The following is a 20,971-nucleotide window of genomic DNA, read 5'->3' on the forward strand; positions in this document are numbered from 1 at the left end:
GAGCCGCTTCCCCGCCGCACGAATCTGAAGCAGACAGGATTATGGGAAACTGCTAATATGCTAATACTCGTTTATCTCCTCCCCTTCCTGTCGCCTCACCAACCAATCGCAGTGACAACCTCGCTCTGATGACGCACACTGGTCGTATGCAAATGAGGAAATGCATGACGGGAGATTTCCTTTTCTATTAGTTCCAAAGCGCCTGCTTTTTTTGTCGTGTCAATAAAGCTACTTCATATAGAAAAAAAAAGTTTGTCGGCGGCTTTACAAAAACGTTGCTGTGTGTGCTTTGTTAATAAAGTTAATCGTCAAAAAAAAAAAAAGAAATATGGCTTCCGTATGACGTAGTGACGTACTGTCTCTGAATTGCAGCAAACCCGGAAGTGTCGGCCAGGGTGTGTACAGTGCCAGTCAGGCTCGGATGGCGGGGCGGAAGTGATACCGGCTGACATGGGCGGGTGGTTTCCGGTGGGGCTTCCTCTGGGAGAGAGATGAGGTAAGGTGGACTGTCTGGGCTCCCTGGTCACGTGACTCTGGGTGCTTCTCACTAGGATGGACTGGTCCATTCTCCGCAGGGGGGGAGGAGGCGGCTGCACATACCAGGCTGGTTTTCTGGTGATTTTTCTCCTATCTGTTTATCCAGGAGCTTGCCTTTCATTGAGTCATCTGTCACTCTGCTACCATGGTGCAATCTTTAAAGGGGTTGTCCAGTGTTCAATCACCTTGTAGGCCCATCGCCCGTGCTTCAGGTTTGGGGGGATGATGAGAGTCGCTGGAGTCATTCTGTGTGAGGAGGGTCCGCGATATGACACCGGGCAGTTATGGGGGTCTATTAATGAAGGAACAGATCGCTGGTGTCTCGGCGACGCCTTCTGTTTGTGTCTGGGGCGGGTGATGCATGTGCATGTTTTTTAAAGGGTTAATGAATATCATCAGAGCTTGGAAATACAAGTTACTCTGCAGTTTTCTGCTTATTAAAAATTTGCAGCCGTTCTGGAGATATTAATTATTTTCTTCTGTTTACAGCTCGTTGCTATGGAGACCGACCACCTCTGCTAGGCAGCGTAACACGGACGGTGCTTGCAGTGCTTTTCTGTCAAGCTAGTAAGTGCTGCTGCGAAATAAAATCTCTGGAGCATGGTCACCTCCTAATCGTGGTCAGCTTCAGCGCCGTGCTTACAACTTACACAGCAGCAGTGGTCGGTCTCCTAGGCAACATTTCTTACTTTACCTGTGTGTGTGTGTGTGTATATATATATATATATATATATATATATATATATATATATATATATACTAGCTGAAGAGCCCGGCGTTGCCTGGGCATAGTAAATATCTGTGGTTAGTTATAGCACCTCACTTCTCTTATTTTCCCATCACGCCTCTCATTTTCCCCCTCACACCTCTCATTTTCCCCCTCACACCTCTCATTTTCTCCCTCACTCCTCTCATTCCCGCCTAACACTTGTCATTTCAACCTCACATCTGTCATTTTCCGATCACTACACTATTTTCCCTCACTCCTCTCATTTTGCACTCACACCTTTTCATTTTCACCTCACACCTCTCATTTTCACCTCAGTATATACATGTTTGTCATCTCCCTTATATATAGTATACACCTGTATGTCATCTCCTGTATATAGTATATACCTGTGTGTCATCTCCTCCTGTATATAGTATATACCTGTGTGTCATCTCCTCCTGTATATAGTATATACCTGTATGTCATCTCCTCCTATATATAGTATATACCTGTATGTCATCTCCTCCTGTATATAGTATATACCTGTATGTCATCTCCTCCTGTATATAGTATATACCTGTATGTCATCTCCTCCTGTATATAGTATATACCTGTGTCATCTCCTCCTGTATATAGTATATACCCGTGTCATCTGCTCCTGTATATAGTATATACCTGTGTGTCATCTCCTCCTGTATATAGTATATACCTGTGTCATCTCCTCCTGTATATAGTATATACCTGTGTGTCATCTCCTCCTGTATATAGTATATACCTGTGTGTATTCTCCTCCTGTATATAGTATATACCTGTGTGTCATCTCCCCTGTATATAGTATATACCTGTGTGTATTCTCCTCCTGTATATAGTATATACCTGTATGTCATCTCCTCCTGTATATAGTATATACCTGTGTGTATTCTCCTCCTGTATATAGTATATACCTGTGTGTCATCTCCTCACAGGTATTCACAATTGGTGAATTCAAAAGCGCGGGGTTAAAATTTCGCCTCACAACATAGCCTATGACGCTCTCGGGGTCCAGACGTGTGACTGTGCAAAATTTTGTGGATGTAGCTGCGACGGTGCAGATGCCAATCCCGGACACACACACACACACACACACACACACACACACACACACACACACACACACACACACACACACACACACACACACACACACACACACACACACACACACTCAGCTGCAGTGTGTCTTCAAGAAGATGGCGCCGGCAGTGTGTCTTCAAGAAAATGGCGCCGGAAAGCGCGGACTGCGCAAGCGCCGATTCCGGCAGCAGGACCAAGAAAATGGCGGCGGAAAGGAATCAGGTGGCGTAAATAACAAATTGCTGTGGCATGAAGTGCCACAGCTTCATGCCACAGCAATTTGTTACTTACGCCATTCCTTTCCGCCCATTTTCTTCGTCCTCCTGCTGCTGGAATCGGCGCCTGCGCAGTCCGTGCTTTCCGGCGCCATTTTCTTGAAGACACACTCCGGCTCCACTGCAGGTGTGTCTTCAAGAAAATGGCGCCGGAAAGCGCAGACTGCGCAGGCGCCGATTCCGGCAGCAGGAATCGGCGCCTACGCAGTCCGCGCTTTCCGGCGCCATTTTCTTGAAGACACACTCCGGCTCCTCTGCCTGTGACTGGTAAGTCAGAGGGCGGCGCCGGCGCTCATTAAGCGCGTCATCGCGCCCTCTGAACTGTCACAGCAGAGGAGCCGGGAGACGGAGCCGCACGCAGCGCTGGAACGGGGGACAGGTGAATATACTTCCCCTCCTGGCGGTCCCTGACTCTCCGGTGGAGATCGGGGTATGCGTTCAGTGCTTACGCATACCGCGATCTCCTGGGAGCGTCACTCTGTGGGGGCCAGACTGTGCCGGCGCTTGCGCCTGCGCAGTCTATAAAGGCTTTGGACAGAGTGACGCTCCCAGCGTTATATTATAGATTTATTTTTTTTACTTTATTTTTTTTTAGACCTTTTAGGGACTCAACTCTGCAGTTGACTGATCACTTACCCTTCCTCCATGTACCTTGAAACTGTTGGTCTCCTGTGGAGCTCAGACAATGAAGGAGGCCCTCAGCCACATCGGTGGCACGGGCGGGCCGATGGCAGCCACTGTGTGTGACCACCAGCAGTCATGCAATTTAAAGACCGCCATCACAGATTGACAGTGGCATTTCCATGGTTAACAGCAGCTTTCAGAGCTCAGCTAAGACCCAGCTATGTAATAGAGCCACCATCTACCGCGTGTGCAGAGAACACAGCTCCTGAGCCCCCGCCACACGCAGTCGCCCCCCACAGTGATACACAGTTACACCATATAAATCACATCTTTGGAGATTAGAATAAAGGTAATCCCAAACAAGGTGGTACTTTTGTAATAAAATAGATTTTATTTGTAACAATTAAAATTTCTCATAACAAAAAGGTGCTCGAACCAAAAAAGAGGGACATAACAGCCATAGAGAGACATCCACTATATTGCTAAAGCACAACCAAATAAAGTGACTTTCCATGTGCCCTATATACGTTACCAGGCTAAGATGTTACTGAGGGGAACAAAAGGTGGATTGCCTAATGCTAATATCCATCATAGAAGTGGCACAACAATGCCTAGTTTCTAACACCCTGTGGTGCGAATCTCCCCCCACTACTAATGCCAAGCCACTAATGAAGGTAATTATGATAATTACAAGTATTACCTATGGTGCGCCTCCCGAAGAAGCATCAGGCGAAACGCGCGTCGAGGCAGAGGGACGCCGAGGAGACTCCACACAGCGCACCATAGGTAATACTTGTAATTATCATAATTACCTTCATTAGTGGCTTGGCATTAGTAGTGGGGGGAGATTCGCACCACAGGGTGTTAGAAACTAGGCATTGTTGTGCCACTTCTATGATGGATATTAGCATTAGGCAATCCACCTTTTGTTCCCCTCAGTAACATCTTAGCCTGGTAACGTATATAGGGCACATGGAAAGTCACTTTATTTGGTTGTGCTTTAGCAATATAGTGGATTTCTCTCTATGGCTGTTATGTCCCTCTTTTTTGGTTCGAGCACCTTTTTGTTATGAGAAATTTTAATTGTTACAAATAAAATCTATTTTATTACAAAAGTACCACCTTGTTTGGGATTACCTTTATTCTAATCTCCAAAGATGTGATTTATATGTATTTATTGGTGGTCTTTATCTCCCAAGTGTAGGGATATATTGATTCTGGGGCATTTTTTGTGAATTACAGTTACACCATGTAGTAATGGTCACATCCCCGGCCATCCCACAGTGATATGATGATGATACTCGGCCCTTCTCTCCCCAGAGTGGCTCCGGTCATGCTCTTCCCCTCCAGACAGGATAAATGAATTCCGTGTCGCCAGCGGCCACTCAGTACGGCAGCCCGGAGGGCCGACGACGCAGGAACCTGAGTGGCCGCCATGATCCTCCTCAGATGGGGTACCAAGGAGCAGGACGAGACCGGGCGACGGATGAGGTGGATAAAATAAAGAGCAAACTACAGACCGCGTGGAACAGTGTGAAGTACGGTAAGATCTGGCGAGAGGCGCCACCACTGTGTCTGGTGCCAGCGTTAGAGCAGCTGCTACAGGCAAGCACCCAGCTTTCCCAGTGCTGTCACTGCAGAGCAATGAGGGCGACCACATTGGTTGTCACCCAGCTTTCCCAGAACTGATATAATGACATCCTGTGATTTTGTATTGCAGGATGGACAGTGAAGATGAAGACTCAGTTCAGTCGCTCGACACCCTTAATTTTGCTGAGCAAACACTACTACTTTGGCTATGAAGGTGAGAGCAAAGTAGCCTCCCCTCCCCTATTATCGAGACGTAGCCTCCCCTCCCCTATTATCGGGCTGTAGCCTCCCCTCCCCTATTATCGAGACATAGCCTCCCCTCCCCTATTATCGGGCTGTAGCCTCCCCTCCCCTATTATCGGGCTGTAGCCTCCCCTCCCCTATTATCGGGCTGTAGCCTCCCCTCCCCTATTATCGGGCTGTAGCCTCCCCTCCCCTATTATCGGGCTGTAGCCTCCCCTCCCCTATTATCGGGCTGTAGCCTCCCCTCCCCTATTATCGAGACGTAGCCTCCCCTCCCCTATTATCGGGCTGTAGCCTCCCCTCCCCTATTATTGGGCTGTAGCCTCCCCTATTATAGGGCTGTAGCCTCCCCTCCCCTATTATCGGGCTGTAGCCTTCCCTCCCCTATTATCGGGCTGTATCCTCCCTTCCCCTATTATCGGGCTGTAGCCTCCCCTCCCCTATTATCGGGCTGTAGCCTCCCCTCCCCTATTATCGGGCTGTAGCCTCCCCTCCCCTATTATCGAGACGTAGCCTCCCCTCCCCTATTATCGGGCTGTAGCCTCCCCTCCCCTATTATTGGGCTGTAGCCTCCCCTATTATAGGGCTGTAGCCTCCCCTCCCCTATTATCGGGCTGTAGCCTTCCCTCCCCTATTATCGGGCTGTATCCTCCCTTCCCCTATTATCGGGCTGTAGCCTCCCCTCCCCTATTATCGGGCTGTAGCCTCCCCTCCCCTATTATCGGGCTGTAGCCTCCCCTCCCCTATTATCGGGCTGTAGCCTCCCCTCCCCTATTATCGGGCTGTAGCCTCCCCTCCCCTATTATCGGGCTGTAGCCTCCCCTCCCCTATTATCGGGCTGTAGCCTTCCCTCCCCAATTATCGGGCTGTAGCCTTCCCTCCCCTATTATCGGGCTGTAGCCTCCCCTCCCCTATTATCGGGCTGTAGCCTCCCCTCCCCTATTATCGGGCTGTAGCCTTCCCTCCCCTATTATCGGGCTGTAGCCTCCCCTCCCCTATTATCGGCCTGTAGCCTTCCATCCCCTATTATCGGGCTGTAGCCTCCCCTCCCCTATTATCGGCCTGTAGCCTCCCCTCCCCTATTATCGGGCTGTAGCCTTCCCTCCCCTATTATCGGCCTGTAGCCTCCCCTCCCCTATTATCGGCCTGTAGCCTTCCCTCCCCTATTATCGGCCTGTATCCTCCCTTCCCCTATTATCGGCCTGTATCCTCCCTTCCCCTATTATCGGGCTGTAGCCTCCCCTCCCCTATTATCGGGCTGTAGCCTCCCCTCCCCTATTATCGGGACGTAGCCTCCCCTCCCCTATTATCGGCCTGTAGCCTCCCCTCCCATATTATCGGGCTGTAGCCTCCCCTCCCCTATTATCGGGCTGTAGCCTCCCCTCCCCTATTATCGGGCTGTATCCTCCCTTCCCCTATTATCGGGACGTAGCCTCCCCTCCCCTATTATCGGGACGTAGCCTCCCCTCCCCTATTATCGGCCTGTAGCCTCCCCTCCCATATTATCGGGCTGTAGCCTCCCCTCCCCTATTATCGGGCTGTAGCCTCCCCTCCTCTATTATCGGGCTGTAGCCTCCCCTCCTCTATTATCGGGCTGTAGCCTCCCCTCCTCTATTATCGGCCTGTAGCCTCCCCTCCCATATTATCGGGCTGTAGCCTCCCTTCCCCTATTATCGGGCTGTAGCCTCCCTTCCCCTATTATCGGGACGTAGCCTCCCCTCCCCTATTATCGGCCTGTAGCCTCCCCTCCCCTCCCCTATTATCGGGCTGTATCCTCCCTTCCCCTATTATCGGGACGTAGCCTCCCCTCCCCTATTATCGGGCTGTAGCCTCCCCTCCCCTATTATCGGGCTGTAGCCTCCCCTCCCCTATTATCGGGCTGTATCCTCCCTTCCCCTATTATCGGGCTGTAGCCTCCCCTCCTCTATTATCGGGCTGTAGCCTCCCCTCCCCTATTATCGGGCTGTAGCCTCCCCTCCCCTATTATCGGGCTGTATCCTCCCCTCCCCTATTATCGGGCTGTAGCCTCCCCTCCCCTATTATCGGGCTGTATCCTCCCTTCCCCTATTATCGGGACGTAGCCTCCCCTCCCCTATTATCGGGCTGTAGCCTCCCCTCCCCTATTATCGGGCTGTAGCCTCCCTTCCCCTATTATCGGGACGTAGCCTCCCCTCCCCTATTATCGGCCTGTAGCCTCCCCTCCCATATTATCGGGACGTAGCCTTCCCTTCACCTACTATCGGGACATATCACATAGGAGCCACATTAGACCTTCTTTTGTAGTCGTATTATCCCTGGTGGTGTAGAGTACAATAGGGGGTTAATGACCAGGTTGGAAAATTCATCTTTAATTTCCTGGTGGGCTAGAGCAGAATCGAAGTTAATATTTGGATTTCTGGTGAGCTAGAGTTCAAGTGCAATTAAATATCTCGTGTCTAGGTTTAAAGACTGGTTGATATTTCAATCCCTGGTGGTCTAGGGGGTTGAAGAAGGTAATTTGTTTTGGTCTAGGATAGAAAAGAGGAAATATTTTATTCTCTTGTGCTCAGTGAATGGTGGATAACAGGATATGTAGCAGTCAGAGATTAATATTTTAATCCCTGGTGGTCTAGGGTTTAAGAGGGAGTAAATATTTAGGTCATAAATACAGTTGACATTTTCTGCTACACAGCTAGTGGATGGACAAACATATCCGCCTGTATGACTGAATGCTGGCATAAATGCAGTCTATTTTCCAGGTGCCGCACTTTCAGTATTGCAACGGGGCAGCTCCATAATGTTACAGATTAGCCCTATAACTGTAGGTTTATAGCCTTATCTGACTTATCAGGTTCCCTTCATACAATAGGTATTGTATATACTCGTATATAAGCTGACCCGAGTATAAGCCGAGGCACCTAATTTTGCCACGAAAACCTGGGAAAACATATTGACTCGAGTATAAGCCGGGTATGCATTGTCCCCTCATCCCCCATCCTTGTCTGCATGGCTCCTTATCCCCGTCCTTGTCTGCATGGCTCCTTATCCCCGTCCTTGTCTGCATGGCTCCTTATCCCCATCCTTGTATGCATGGCTCCTTATCCCCATCCTTGTCTGCATGGCTCCTTATCCCCGTCCTTGTCTGCATGGCTCCTTATCCCCGTCCTTGTATGCATGACTCCTTATCCCCATCCTTGTATGCATGGCTCCTTATCCCCGTCCTTGTATGCATGGCTCCTTATCCCCATCCTTGTCTGCATGGCTCCTTATCCCCGTCCTTGTATGCATGACTCCTTATCCCCGTCCTTGTCTGCATGGCTCCTTATCCCCGTCCTTGTATGCATGGCTCCTTATCCCCATCCTTGTCTGCATGGCTCCTTATCCCCGTCCTTGTATGCATGGCACCTTATCCCCGTCCTTGTCTGCATGGCTCCTTATCCCCGTCCTTGTCTGCATGGCTCCTTATCCCCGTCCTTGTATGCATGGCTCCTTATCCCCGTCCTTGTCTGCATGGCTCCTTATCCCCGTCCTTGTCTGCATGGCTCCTTATCCCCGTCCTTGTATGCATGGCTCCTTATCCCCGTCCTTGTCTGCATGGCTCCTTATTCCCGTCCTTGTCTGCATGGCACCTTATCCCCGTCCTTGTCTGCATGGCTCCTTATCCCCGTCCTTGTATGCATGGCTCCTTATCCCTTATCCTTGTATGTATTGCCCCATAAGAAAAGCATAAAAAAAACCATCCTACTTACCTTCCCTGCAAGCCCTCGCAGCATCTTGTTCCTGTGCCAGCAGCATCTGCCCAGCGATCACGTGTCCCCGCTCATTAAGGAAATTAATATTCACCTCTCTCCACGCCTGTGGGAGTGGAGAGAGGTGAATATTCATTACCTTAATGAGCCGGCGGCTGTAACTGTGCGCACTATAAGAGAAATTAATATTCATTGCCGGTGTGGTGAATATTCATTTCTCTTTAGCCGCTGGCTCCTGCGTCCTGTGACCCGCCGCTCCCCCGCCATTTTCTGGGACAATGACTCGTGTATAAGCCGAACGGGGCATTTTCAGCACACGAAAAAGTGCTGAAAAACTCGGCTTATACACGAGTATATATGATATTTTTCCGTTGACACATTCCCTTTAACTGTCCAATTAAACCATAGACAAGTAGTAAATAAAATATCAGCTGTAAAATAAGTAAAGACTCTGCTACAAATAGTTACCGCCACAGGCCGAGCATCTCCGCTAATAATCATGCGTGTGAAGAGGAGTAACAAGAAGATGACTTTCTGTTTGCTGATCTAGCCTCCTTGGAGTAGTTCACTGGATGCTGGGGGTTATCCTTGTACCTGTAAATGCTCCTATGTGTACTCGTGTCCGCTGTAGGGATCTCACGACACCTGGAAATAGACTTTATTTCCCCTTAGAGCCGCCGGCTGTCAGTTACACAGGTGGGATTTGAGCGGTTATAGTCGCGGTTCATAGCGCTGAGGGCAGCGGGAGGTAATTTTTTTTTTCCCTGGTGGTCCAGGGTACTTAGGTGGGTTTATACTCGGTGGTCTGCTGATTTGCTCATCTCCCAGCAGCTTTTAGATAGTGGCAGTCAGTGATCACGGGGGGCATTGATGGCTGCTGGGGACTTGCTGAAACGATTTATTATTCACGGTTACTTTCTCTTCTGCTCACAGACGACATTGAACAATTCCAGCGGGATTTCGTCTCCAGGGTTTGGCTGACTTACAGGCGGGATTTCCCTGCCCTGGAGGGGACGCAGCTGACGACAGACTGCGGATGGGGCTGCATGATCCGGAGCGCGCAGATGATGCTGGCACAGGCTCTTCTCATGCATCTCCTCAGCAGGGGTCAGCATCACCTCCTCTCCATATTGTGGCACCGACGTATATGTCCAGTCCAGAACTGCACACATGACGTTTACTGCAAGACCACCACCAAAACACCAAGGGGGCTAAACGGGCCGTCACAAGGCATCGGCTTTTTGATAGTTTTGTCTACAAAGTGTTGGAGAATGACAAAGTTATGTTTGCTGTGGTAGTGCTGTACAATTGTGTGTGTAATAGATAATTTAATACTGCCCCCTATGTGCAAAACTAAAACTACTATAATACTGCCCCTATGTACAAGAATCTAACTACTATAATACTGCTCCTATGTACAAGAATATAATTATAATACCGCCCCTATGTACAAGAATATAACTACTATAATACTGCTCCTATGTACAAGAATATAACTACTATAATACTGCCCCTATGTACAAGAATATAACTACTATAATACTGCCCCTATGTACAAGAATATAACTACTATAATACTGCCCCTATGCACAAGAATATAACTACTATAATACTGCCCCTATGCACAAGAAAATAACTACTATAATACTGCCCCTATGCACAAGAATATAACTACTATAATACTGCTCCTATGCACAAGAATATAACTACTATAATACTGCCCCTATGTACAAGAATATAACTACTATAATACTGCTCCTATGTACAAGAATATAACCGTTATAATACTGCCCCTATATACAAGAATATAACTACTATAATACTGCCCCATGTACAAGAATTTAACTACTATAATACTGCTCCTATGTACAAGAATATAACTACTATAATACTGCCCCTATGTACAAGAATATAACTACTATAATACTGCCCCTATGTACAAGAATATAACTACTATAATACTGCTCCTATGTACAAGAATATAACTACTATAATACTGCCCCTATGTACAAGAATATAACTACTATAATACTGCCCCCTATGTACAAGAATATAACTACTATAATACTGCCCCTATGTACAAGAATATAACTACTATAATACTGCTCCTATGTACAAGAATATAACTACTATAATACTGCTCCTATGTACAAGAATATAACTACTATAATACTGCTCCTATGTACAAGAATATAACTACTATAATACTGCTCCTATGTACAAGAATATAACTACTATAATACTGCCCCTATGTACAAGAATATAACTACTATAATACTGCCCCTATGTACAAGAATATAACTACTATAATACTACCCCCTATGTACAAGAATATAACCGTTATAATACTGCCAGCCAAGAATATAATAAAGCTCGGATATGTTCTGTACTGATGAAATTCTCTCTTCTGTTCAGATTGGTCCTGGCCAGAAGCACTGAACACACTTTTCGTTGAGATGGAGCCCCTTCGTTCTTCTTCTCCGCACTCCCTTCCTTCTTTCTCTTCTATATCTTCACCGGTTTCTCCTTCTAGTCATCTTTACTGTCGCTCGACCTCCTGTCCCTCCAAACCTCATGTACAAAACCCTCACCAGGAGCATATCCACAGAGACATCCTGCGGTGGCTGTCTGACTGCCCGGATGCTCCTTTTGGTCTCCATCACATGGTGAAATTAGGTGGAAGCCTCGGGAAAAAAGCAGGAGACTGGTACGGCCCCAGTATCGTGGCTCACATCGTGAGGTAAGAAATTTGTTTTTATACACAATTTCAGTTTTTGTCCCCTGTTGCAGCACTAGGCCACTTCTCTCCAATTACCCAGTAGTTTGCGCAAGACACCCTCATAGCAAAATATCGCTCCTCCGTCAATTGTGGCAAGCTTCCTAGTAGTCACGGCACATACCGGTACTTTAGCCTTCAGTTAAAAAAAAAAAAGTCACAGCATGCGACCCCCCCCCCCAGCTTCCCCATTCCAGAATGCTGTAGATAAGCCCCTGATGCCGGTGGGCTTAGCTTAGATACGATTTCTGGGGTGATAGATTCCCTTTAAGGCTATGTTCACACTTTGCAGATTCCACTGCGGATTTTTCCGCAGCAGAATTCCAAAATCCGTAGTGAAAACCCGTCGCGGTTTTCACTGCGGATTTATCGCGGTTTTTACTGCGGTTTCTTCTGCGGATTTTCATCTGCAGTTTTCTATTGGAGCAGGTGAAAATCCGCAGAAAAGAAGTGACATGCTGCGGAATGTAATCCGCAGCGTTTCCGCGCGGTTTTTTCCGCAGCATGTGCACTGCGTTTTTTGTTTCCCATAGGTTTACATTGTACTGTTAACTCATGGGAAACTGCTGCAGATCCGCAGCGGTCAAATCCGCTGCGGATCCGCAGCAAAATCCGCAAAGTGTGAATATAGGAACACATGGGCTACTTGCACAGTGAACAAGTCTGTATGATCATGTTCACACACCACCAAGAAACCTGAAGACACAAAAGAGAATGGTAAAACCAAAAACACTCAGTTTGAAAAAATGTTGCAGTAATCCGCAAGTGCTAGTAAAAGATGTAAATAACAGGGTATTTGGTTGATATACAAGGTTTCTTGGTGGTGTGTGAACATGTTCTTACAGACTTGTTCACTGTGCAAGTAGCCCATGTGTTCCTGTTTCCATAATTGTTCTCTTGTGTCTACAAGACTGGGGAGTTCCACCACTCCTCTTGGGCTATCTGCACAAAAGCTGTTCTGCCCTGTATGCACACATGGATTTTTCCTCTCTGAACCCTGTTCACACAGGTAATATACAGATGATCAGGTTTTTAAATACATCAGATAGGGATTGCATACATTAGTTAGGACTGCTCTGATAAGGGTATACCGTGAAGATTGGTAGAGCAGCTTAGTATACATTTTTTGCAAAAAACGTATCAACCAAATACCCTGTTATTTACATCTTTTACTAGCACTTGCGGATTACTGCAAACATTTTTTCAAACTGAGTGTTTTTGGTTTTACCATTCTCTTTTGTGTCTTAAAGTGTGAATATAGCCTAAGTCTCCGCAGGATACCAGCTTTCCACAAGTTTCCCAGTAGTCAAAGCAGACCTCCCCAGCAGGAGTCCACGATGGCTGGATATCCAACCCCACTTTCCCAGCAGTCACTCCAGAGTACCCCTCTGGAGGATTTGAGAAGTCACAGCATGTACATGGGCTTTCAGATAACAAAATAAATACAGCAGGGGACCCTTCCTCCAACTGTCCTAGTAGTCACAGCAGACGATCCTTCCGACCCTGTCCCAGTAGTCACAGCAGGGGACCCTCCCCCCAACTGTCCCAGTAGTCACGGCGGGCAACTACTTCTCCCAACTGTCCCAGTAGTCACAGCGGGCAACTACTTCTCCCAACTGTCCCAGTAGTCACGGCGGGCAACTACTTCTCCCAACTGTCCCAGTAGTCACAGCGGGCAACTACTTCCCCCAACTGTCCCAGTAGTCACGGCGAGCGACCCTTCCCCAACTGTTCCATTAGTCACGGCGGACGACTACTTCCCCAACAGTCCCAGTAGTAACGGTGGGAGACTAACCTCCCCAATTGTTCCAGTAGTCACAGCGGGTGACCCTTCCCCAACTGTCCCAGTAGTCACTGTGGGCGATTAACCTCCCCAACTGTTCCAGTAGTCACGGTGGGCGACTAACCTCCCCAACTGTCCCAGTGGTCACAGCGGGCGACCCTTCCCCAACTGTCCCAGTAGTCACGGTGGGCAACTAACCTCCCCAACTGTTCCAGTAGTCACAACGTAGGACCCTTCCCCAACTGTCCCAGTAGTCATGGCTGTCGACCCTTCCCCCAACTGTCCCAGTAGTCATGGCTGTCGACCCTTCCCCCAACTGTCCCAGTAGTCACGGCGGGCAACCTACTTCCCCAACTGTCCAAGTAGTAACAGCGTGTGACCCCTCTGCACAGGTTTTGTTGTGAACCTTATGTTGGCGATTGTCCCGTCACTTTTATTTTGACTATATTTGGGGGTCCCGGGTTGACGTCCCACGCTGGCGTTATATTCTGGACCTTCCCTTGCTGGGCAGAATACAACCACTGATTTGTGTCCTCAGGAAAGCTCTGGAGACGTCTCCTCAAGTGCCTGAGCTGTCGGTGTACGTGTCTCAGGACTGTACAGGTACGAGGGGCCATGAGTGATGGGACTGAGCAGTGCGACCGGCGCCATCATAAACCCTTTGTATTCCCTCAGTGTACAGGGCAGACGTGGAGCAGCTGCTGGGTACAGATGGTCCGGTGACAGATGTGAGCAACACAGGAAGAGCGGTCATCATCCTCATCCCCGTACGTCTTGGCGGAGAGAGCTTCAACCCGGTGTATAAGCAGTGCATTAAGGTAAGACGCAGAGTGCCTCCCTGCCCGCACCCTCACTCCGTGTTATCATCCATGGGGAACGTGCTTAGTTGCGCTGGCAGATTTCTGAATGCAGCTCTGGAGCATATAATATTTCAATCCAGTGCATCGTGAGATAAGGAGCAGTGATCATAGGTTGGACTGTCAGTAATCATCGTCCTAATGGTCTGCTCTTTATTTTCAGGAGTTCCTGCAGATGCCAGCGTGTGTGGGCATCATAGGAGGAAAACCTAAACATTCGCTGTATTTCATTGGTTACCAAGGTCAGTAATTCTGCCCCATAACCAGCAGGTCATCCGGTCCTCTCATCAGTGAATAGGAGCGGAGCTGCAGTACCTGAGAACAGCCACTAGGTGGGGTACAAAGCGGATTACTTACAGCCGTCTCTGTATTTGCAGCCAGGTGATAGTGGGGGTCCCAGGTGCTGCACCCCACTGATCTGATATTGATTACCTGTCCTGTGGATAGCTTTTAGAGATCTGTTTGATATGCAGTTTAAAGGGGTATTCCCTTTTATATAAAAAAAAAAAATAAAGATAAATTAGGATCCAACTCCTGTGACCCTTGCTGTCCCCGCACATCAGAAGTCACGGTCTCCCACTGAGGAGGGAAAACTGGTCACAATGTACGTTCTATTGTGCGGGCGTCTGTACGTATTCCTGTGCAGAATGTAACAGATTTGTTTTCTCAGATAATCATCTGTTATACCTGGATCCACATTACTGCCAGGCGCATGTAGACACCAGCAAGGCCGACTTCCCACTAGACGTGAGTATGGAGATGTCTGCCGAACGCAAGAAGTGTATTCAGCAATGTCCTACATACACTAGTACATCAACACTACTGATCCTGAGTTACATCCTGTATTATACCCCAGAGCTGCACTCACTATTCTGCTGGTGCAGTCACTGTGTACATACATTACATTACTGATCCTGAGTTACATCCTGTATTATACCCCAGAGCTGTACTCACTATTCTGCTGGTGCAGTCAGTGTGTACATACATTACTGATCCTGAGTTACATCCTGTATTATACTCCAGAGCTGCACTCACTATTCTGCTGGTGCAGTCACTGTGTACATACATTACATTACATTACTGATCCTGAGTTACATCCTGTATTATACCCCAGAGCTGCACTCACTATTCTGCTGGTGCAGTCACTGTGTACATACATTACATTACTGATCCTGAGTTACATCCTGTATTATACCCCAGAGCTGTACTCACTATTCTGCTGGTGCAGTCACTGTGTACATACATTACATTACTGATCCTGAGTTACATCCTGTATTATACTCCAGAGCTGCACTCACTATTCTGCTGGTGCAGTCAGTGTGTACATACATTACTGATCCTGAGTTACATCCTGTATTATACTCCAGAGCTGCACTCACTATTCTGCTGGTGCAGTCACTGTGTACATACATTACATTACATTACTGATCCTGAGTTACATCCTGTATTATACCCCAGAGCTGCACTCACTATTCTGCTGGTGCAGTCACTGTGTACATACATTACTGATCCTGAGTTACATCCTGTATTATACCCCAGAGCTGCACTCACTATTCTGCTGGTGCAGTCACTGTGTACATACATTACATTACTGATCCTGAGTTACATCCTGTATTATACTCCAGAGCTGCACTCACTATTCTGCTGGTGCAGTCACTGTGTACATACATTACATTACTGATCCTGAGTTACATCCTGTATTATACCCCAGAGCTGCACTCACTATTCTGCTGGTGCAGTCACTGTGTACATACATTACTGATCCTGAGTTACATCCTGTATTATACCCCAGAGCTGCACTCACTATTCTGCTGGTGCAGTCACTGTGTACATACATTACATTACTGATCCTGAGTTACATCCTGTATTATACCCCAGAGCTGCACTCACTATTCTGCTGGTGCAGTCACTGTGTACATACATTACATTACTGTTCCTGAGTCACATCCTGTATTATACCCCAGAGCTGCACTCACTATTCTGCTGGTGCAGTCACTGTGTACATACATTACATTACTGATCCTGAGTTACATCCTGTATTATACCCCAGAGCTGTACTCACTATTCTGCTGGTGCAGTCAGTGTGTACATACATTACTGATCCTGAGTTACATCCTGTATTATACTCCAGAGCTGCACTCACTATTCTGCTGGTGCAGTCACTGTGTACATACATTACATTACATTACATTACTGATCCTGAGTTACATCCTGTATTATACCCCAGAGCTGCACTCACTATTCTGCTGGTGCAGTCACTGTGTACATACATTACTGATCCTGAGTTACATCCTGTATTATACCCCAGAGCTGCACTCACTATTCTGCTGGTGCAGTCACTGTGTACATACATTGGTGATCCTGGCTTATACTCCAGAGCTGTATTCATAAACCTGCTGAAGTCCATTTGATAACAGGCCTGTTATCTGATGCTTTACATGAGCTCAATATTTAGTTGCATCTCGCAAGCTTGTTGAATGGCTCCAATAGCAAAACTGAGTTCAGCTCTTGAGTAAAATGAGAAGATAATATACAATGTCTTATGTACATCACGTCTCTATGTAAATGGTAGAGGTGGACTTACAGTAAAATCACTTTTTGTTACCAGACTTTTCACTGCAATTCTCCTCGCAAGATGTCTATCGTGAAGATGGATCCCAGCTGCACCATCGCGTTTTACGCCAGAAATCGAGCGGAGTTTGGAGCCCTCTGTGACCATGTGACTAAGGTACCGGATTGGATTTAGGCCATGTTCACACAGTGCGTTTTTTACCGCGGAACCGCGGCGGTTTTGCCGCTGCGGTTCCGCAGCTGTTTTCCATGCAGGGTACAGTACACTGTACCCTATGGAAAACAGGACACACTGTGCACATGGTCCGGAAATTGTAAAAAAAAAAGCCGCGCTGAATAGCTCCCGGAAAAAAGGAGCATGTCAATTCTTCTTCCTGAACCGCAGCGGTTCTGCACCCATAGACCTCCATTGTGAGGTCAAAATCGCAGTAAAACCCGCAGATCAAAAATATATCTGCGGGTTTTACTGCGATTTGATGTGCAGAACCGCTGCAGCAGGAAGTGCGGGGGAGCGGGCGGAAGTGCGTGGGCGGAGTGTGGCTGCCCCCCCGTGCTCCGATCCCGCCCCCCCGTGCTCCGATGCCCCCCCCCCCCCGTGCTCCGATGCCCCACCCCCAGTGCTCCGATGCCCCCCCCCCATGCCCTAATCTCCCCCCCTTATACTTACCCGGCGTCCCGGTGTCCGTCCGGCCGTCTTCTCCCTGGGCGCCGCCATCTTGCAAAATGGCGGGCGCATGCGCAGTGCGCCCGCCGAATCTGCCGGCCGGCAGATTCGCTCCAAAGTGCATTTTGATCACTGAGATATAACCTATCTCAGTGATCAAAATAAAAAAATAGTAAATGACACCCCCCCCACTTTGTCACCCCCATTGGTAGGGACAATAAAAAAAATTAAGAATTTTTTTTTTTTTTTTTTCACTAAGGTTAGAATAGGGTTAGGGTTAGGGGTAGGGGTAGGGGTAGGGTTAGGGTATTTTCAGCCATTTTAGCCCTAAAAAGCTTCCTAGGAAACACACAGTAAAAAAAGGATAAAAAAACGCATCAAAAAACGCATCAAAAACGCATCAAAAAAGGACAAAAAAAGGACCTGCGTTTTCTGCCAAGAGCTGCAGTTTTTTAAAAAAAACTGTCCTGAAAAAAAAAGGATGGAAATCCTGAACGTGTGAACATACCCTAACAATATATATTGAGCTGCTGGGCTGACCCGGCTTTATGGCGCCTGCCTGGCATTGATGTGCTGCAGCAGTCCGCCATTGTTTTATTGGCAGTTTTGGAAAGCCGAGTGCCAGGGCTACCATTCGCCATCCCACAGGGGTCGTCAGCAGCGGTTTCATTTATTCCCTGCACTTTAGGGAGACATTATTTTGGGGGCTCCTCACTTTTCCTTCTCCCCTCTAGGTGTTAAGCTCGCCGTCCGCAGAGGAGAAGTACCCCGTATTCAGCATCGCAGAGGGTCACGCTCAGGAATTCCACGTGCCGGAGGTGCTGCCGCGCTCCTCTTACCCCCTGGCTCATCGGAGCAGGGGGACGATGCCGAAGAGACCCAGCTCAGATGAGTTTGAGTTCCTATAACACGGGGACCTGCTGTACGGGGGGGCCACACTTTACGCCAGGACGGACCCCATTTCTCTGAACATTACTGTTACTGATCTTTTTACACTTGTCGTTATGTAGTGAATCACTGTCAGGTCGGCCGAGACCTGTGACCATGGAGAACTGAACACACACAGGGCTGCGGAATTCCACTCATGACCATGGGTGGTAATACTGCTAAACTGCAATACCCCCCACCCTGCCTCCTGCACAAGAGTGGCGCTGTTTCTGCAAATTAATGGATTCTCTCACCTCCCACACCCTCCTCCTTTAATAAGCTTTATACATACACTAGCGGGGGGATCTAACCTCGGACCCTCCGCTAAGAAGGGTCAGCTCAGACGTGGAAGCAGCTAGGAATCAGGGCATAGCTCTCGTTTTGGGGGGTAGCAGCATTTGTGCCGCCATATTCGAAGTTTTAAACTTTTGGGGGTTTTTTAAGCTCACCCCCATGAACTGGCCAGTTATAGAGAATAGGTCACTGTGAAGAGGCAGCTAGTCAATCCCCCCAATGTAAAAGGGGGACCCCATGGGGCTAGCCAGGCCCTCTAGGGGAGTTTAGTCTAGGGGGCGGCAGGGACGGGGTCCTTCTTAAACTTGGGGAACTTTATTACAGGCAATTTGCCTGATAGATCTGCTGGATGTGGACTGGTTTGTGGCAACCTGCACTCCATATACAGGCCACAGACCACCAGGGGTATCTGCAGGGATCAGCCGCCCCCCACACCGTGACAGGGGCATCACACATGGGGGGTCCTGCTGCTCGTGGTACTGATCGACCCTGGATGGTTCACAGTAATGAATGCACTGTACTTGTAACTCCGTTGTTATGTACCTTTATTTCTGAGGGTCCCCTAGGGCATTTATAGACCACCCTACATAGGGCCTGCCTCTTCTCCTACACTTTGTTATTCCTCCTCGAAACGTACAGCCAAATTGAAAACCAGGTCTTATAAATAGGGTTCTTCCCAAAACTGATCGGTCAGTGTCGGCGTGTAAAATCATCCCCTATTGATGGGGGGTAGAGTCATACATTGCCAGGAGGCACAACAGAAGAACAGGAATAATCCGAGCACACAGATGCCGTAGACTGGTCTGGGAGGGAGCAGCGGGCGATCTTACTCCATAAATGCCCTAAACTGAAGGAAGCTCTGGAGACGAGGCCTCAAACTGGAATATAAAGTCTGTATATTGTGGAAATCGCTTTATTATCGCGGGAATAAAGTCTTTTTTTTTTTATTAATAAAGTCCCTTTTGTGGTCTGTAGGACGTGCTGTTACTCCGGCTTTCCACTCTTCTTCTGCTGCTGCTTCTTCTTCTGTTTCCTCCTTTCCAGGTCCAGCTGTTTGTACTTCAGCTTCTTGGGGTTGAGGCCGTACGCCAGCAGCCGCTGCCCGCTGAACTCTCGCCCTCCCAGCCGCAGCCTATTGCTCAGCAGACAGCCACCCTTCCTTTTCTGCTTCTTCCTCTTGGCTGAGCCACTTGCACCGGACTTTGCGGTCGTGGAGATCACTGAAGAGTCCCTCCTCTGTTTGGGCAGAGTCACCTTGTTCTTACCCTTCTCTGACTGTGGAGTGTTGGCTGCTAGTTTCTCCTTGCCCTTCTCTGACTGTGGAGTGTCGGCTGCTAGTTTCTCCTTGCCCTTCTCTGACTGTGGAGTGTCGGCTGCTAGTTTCTCCTCGTTGGTTGCCGCCTCCTTAGGTGGTGGGTGAATATTGTGAGGACCAGTTTCCGCCGTTGGTGACAACACAGCCGTGGACTCCGGGTCCTGGCTATTTTCCTCAGCTTGAGTCTTTAATCTGTCTCGTCGTTTCTTTCCCACTTTAGATTTAGAGGTGGTTGGAGATTCGGAATCATCATCATTACTGTGGAGAAGAGGAGGATATTAAAAGGGATTGTCCAGTTAAAAGGGACACCATAAAACTACCTTTGGTTTAAATTATTTTTTGTGTTATATGTAATATTTAAAATTTTGGGGGGAAAATGTATTTCATATGTTAAAAAAATCTTGCAATTTTTACTCTGGCCACAAGGCCTTATTTAGACTCTGTTTTGCCCTTTCAAAGAGTTTACAGCAGTTTTTCTAATCAGCAGAGGCAGGATTACAAGAACAGGTAACACAGGAACCACCACTCACAATAGGAGATGTCACAGTTCACCTCCTCATTCTCTCTTCACACGCTCATTAGATGCCTCAATAGAAAAGTACCTTTTTTTTTTTTTTAATAGACTCAACATCCTGTTTCAGGAAATAACACGTGTACTTTAGCCATTGTGACTAATGTACACGTGTTATTTCCTGAAACAGTAAGAGTCTAAAAAAGACCCAGTGCGAATTGCAAGATTATTATTTTTTTCTTAATTCATATTGTGATATTAAATATATTTCCAATTATTAAAATGCCCCGCCCATAGGTCTTAACAGCTCATTTACATATTAAGAAAAACATTGATTTCTTTGGAATAAGATATTGGATCACATATCAAGGTATCATTTTATTCAGCTTCTTATGGACCTACATGCCCATATGGATGCCTTAGGAGGGTTATTCCTACTGACAGATTCCCTTTA

At 47.8% G+C, this 20,971-nt stretch overlaps 2 protein-coding genes across 3 annotated transcripts in view; one reads left to right on the plus strand and one right to left on the minus strand.

Annotated features, from left to right (window-relative positions):
- The first annotated feature begins 363 nt into the window (after positions 1–363).
- ATG4D (autophagy related 4D cysteine peptidase) lies at positions 364–19,646 on the plus strand. Of its 2 annotated transcripts, XM_069767098.1 has the most exons (11): positions 364–496; positions 4,579–4,801; positions 4,979–5,062; positions 9,753–9,926; positions 11,235–11,559; positions 13,917–13,981; positions 14,054–14,196; positions 14,399–14,477; positions 14,906–14,982; positions 16,844–16,963; positions 18,205–19,646. In XM_069767098.1, exons 2-11 carry the CDS (start codon positions 4,618–4,620, stop codon positions 18,376–18,378), a joined length of 1,425 nt encoding a protein of 474 aa, XP_069623199.1. In that variant the 5' UTR covers positions 364–496; positions 4,579–4,617; the 3' UTR covers positions 18,379–19,646. The 2 variants fall into 2 exon arrangements, with proteins under 2 accessions (XP_069623199.1, XP_069623200.1); XM_069767099.1 differs by lacking the exon at positions 9,753–9,926.
- Positions 19,220–20,971, minus strand: part of KRI1 (KRI1 homolog) — a 35,600-nt gene continuing 33,848 nt past the window's right edge. The window contains exon 19 of the mRNA XM_069767097.1: positions 19,220–20,264. Coding sequence (XP_069623198.1) covers positions 19,676–20,264 — 589 coding nt within the window. The 3' untranslated portion in view covers positions 19,220–19,675. The remainder of the gene's footprint in view (positions 20,265–20,971) is intronic.

This window comes from Ranitomeya imitator, chromosome 4, assembly GCF_032444005.1.
Source record: "Ranitomeya imitator isolate aRanImi1 chromosome 4, aRanImi1.pri, whole genome shotgun sequence".
Taxonomy (NCBI): domain Eukaryota; kingdom Metazoa; phylum Chordata; class Amphibia; order Anura; family Dendrobatidae; genus Ranitomeya; species Ranitomeya imitator.

Coding starts and splice junctions, on each gene's coding strand:
- ATG4D (XM_069767098.1), top strand. CDS start 4,618: ATGAATTCCGTGTCGCCAGCGGCCACTCAGTACGGCAGCCCGGAGGGC. Junction 4,802..4,978: donor GTGGAACAGTGTGAAGTACG/GTAAGATCTGGC, acceptor TTTGTATTGCAG/GATGGACAGTGAAGATGAAG. Junction 14,983..16,843: donor AGGCCGACTTCCCACTAGAC/GTGAGTATGGAG, acceptor TTTTGTTACCAG/ACTTTTCACTGCAATTCTCC.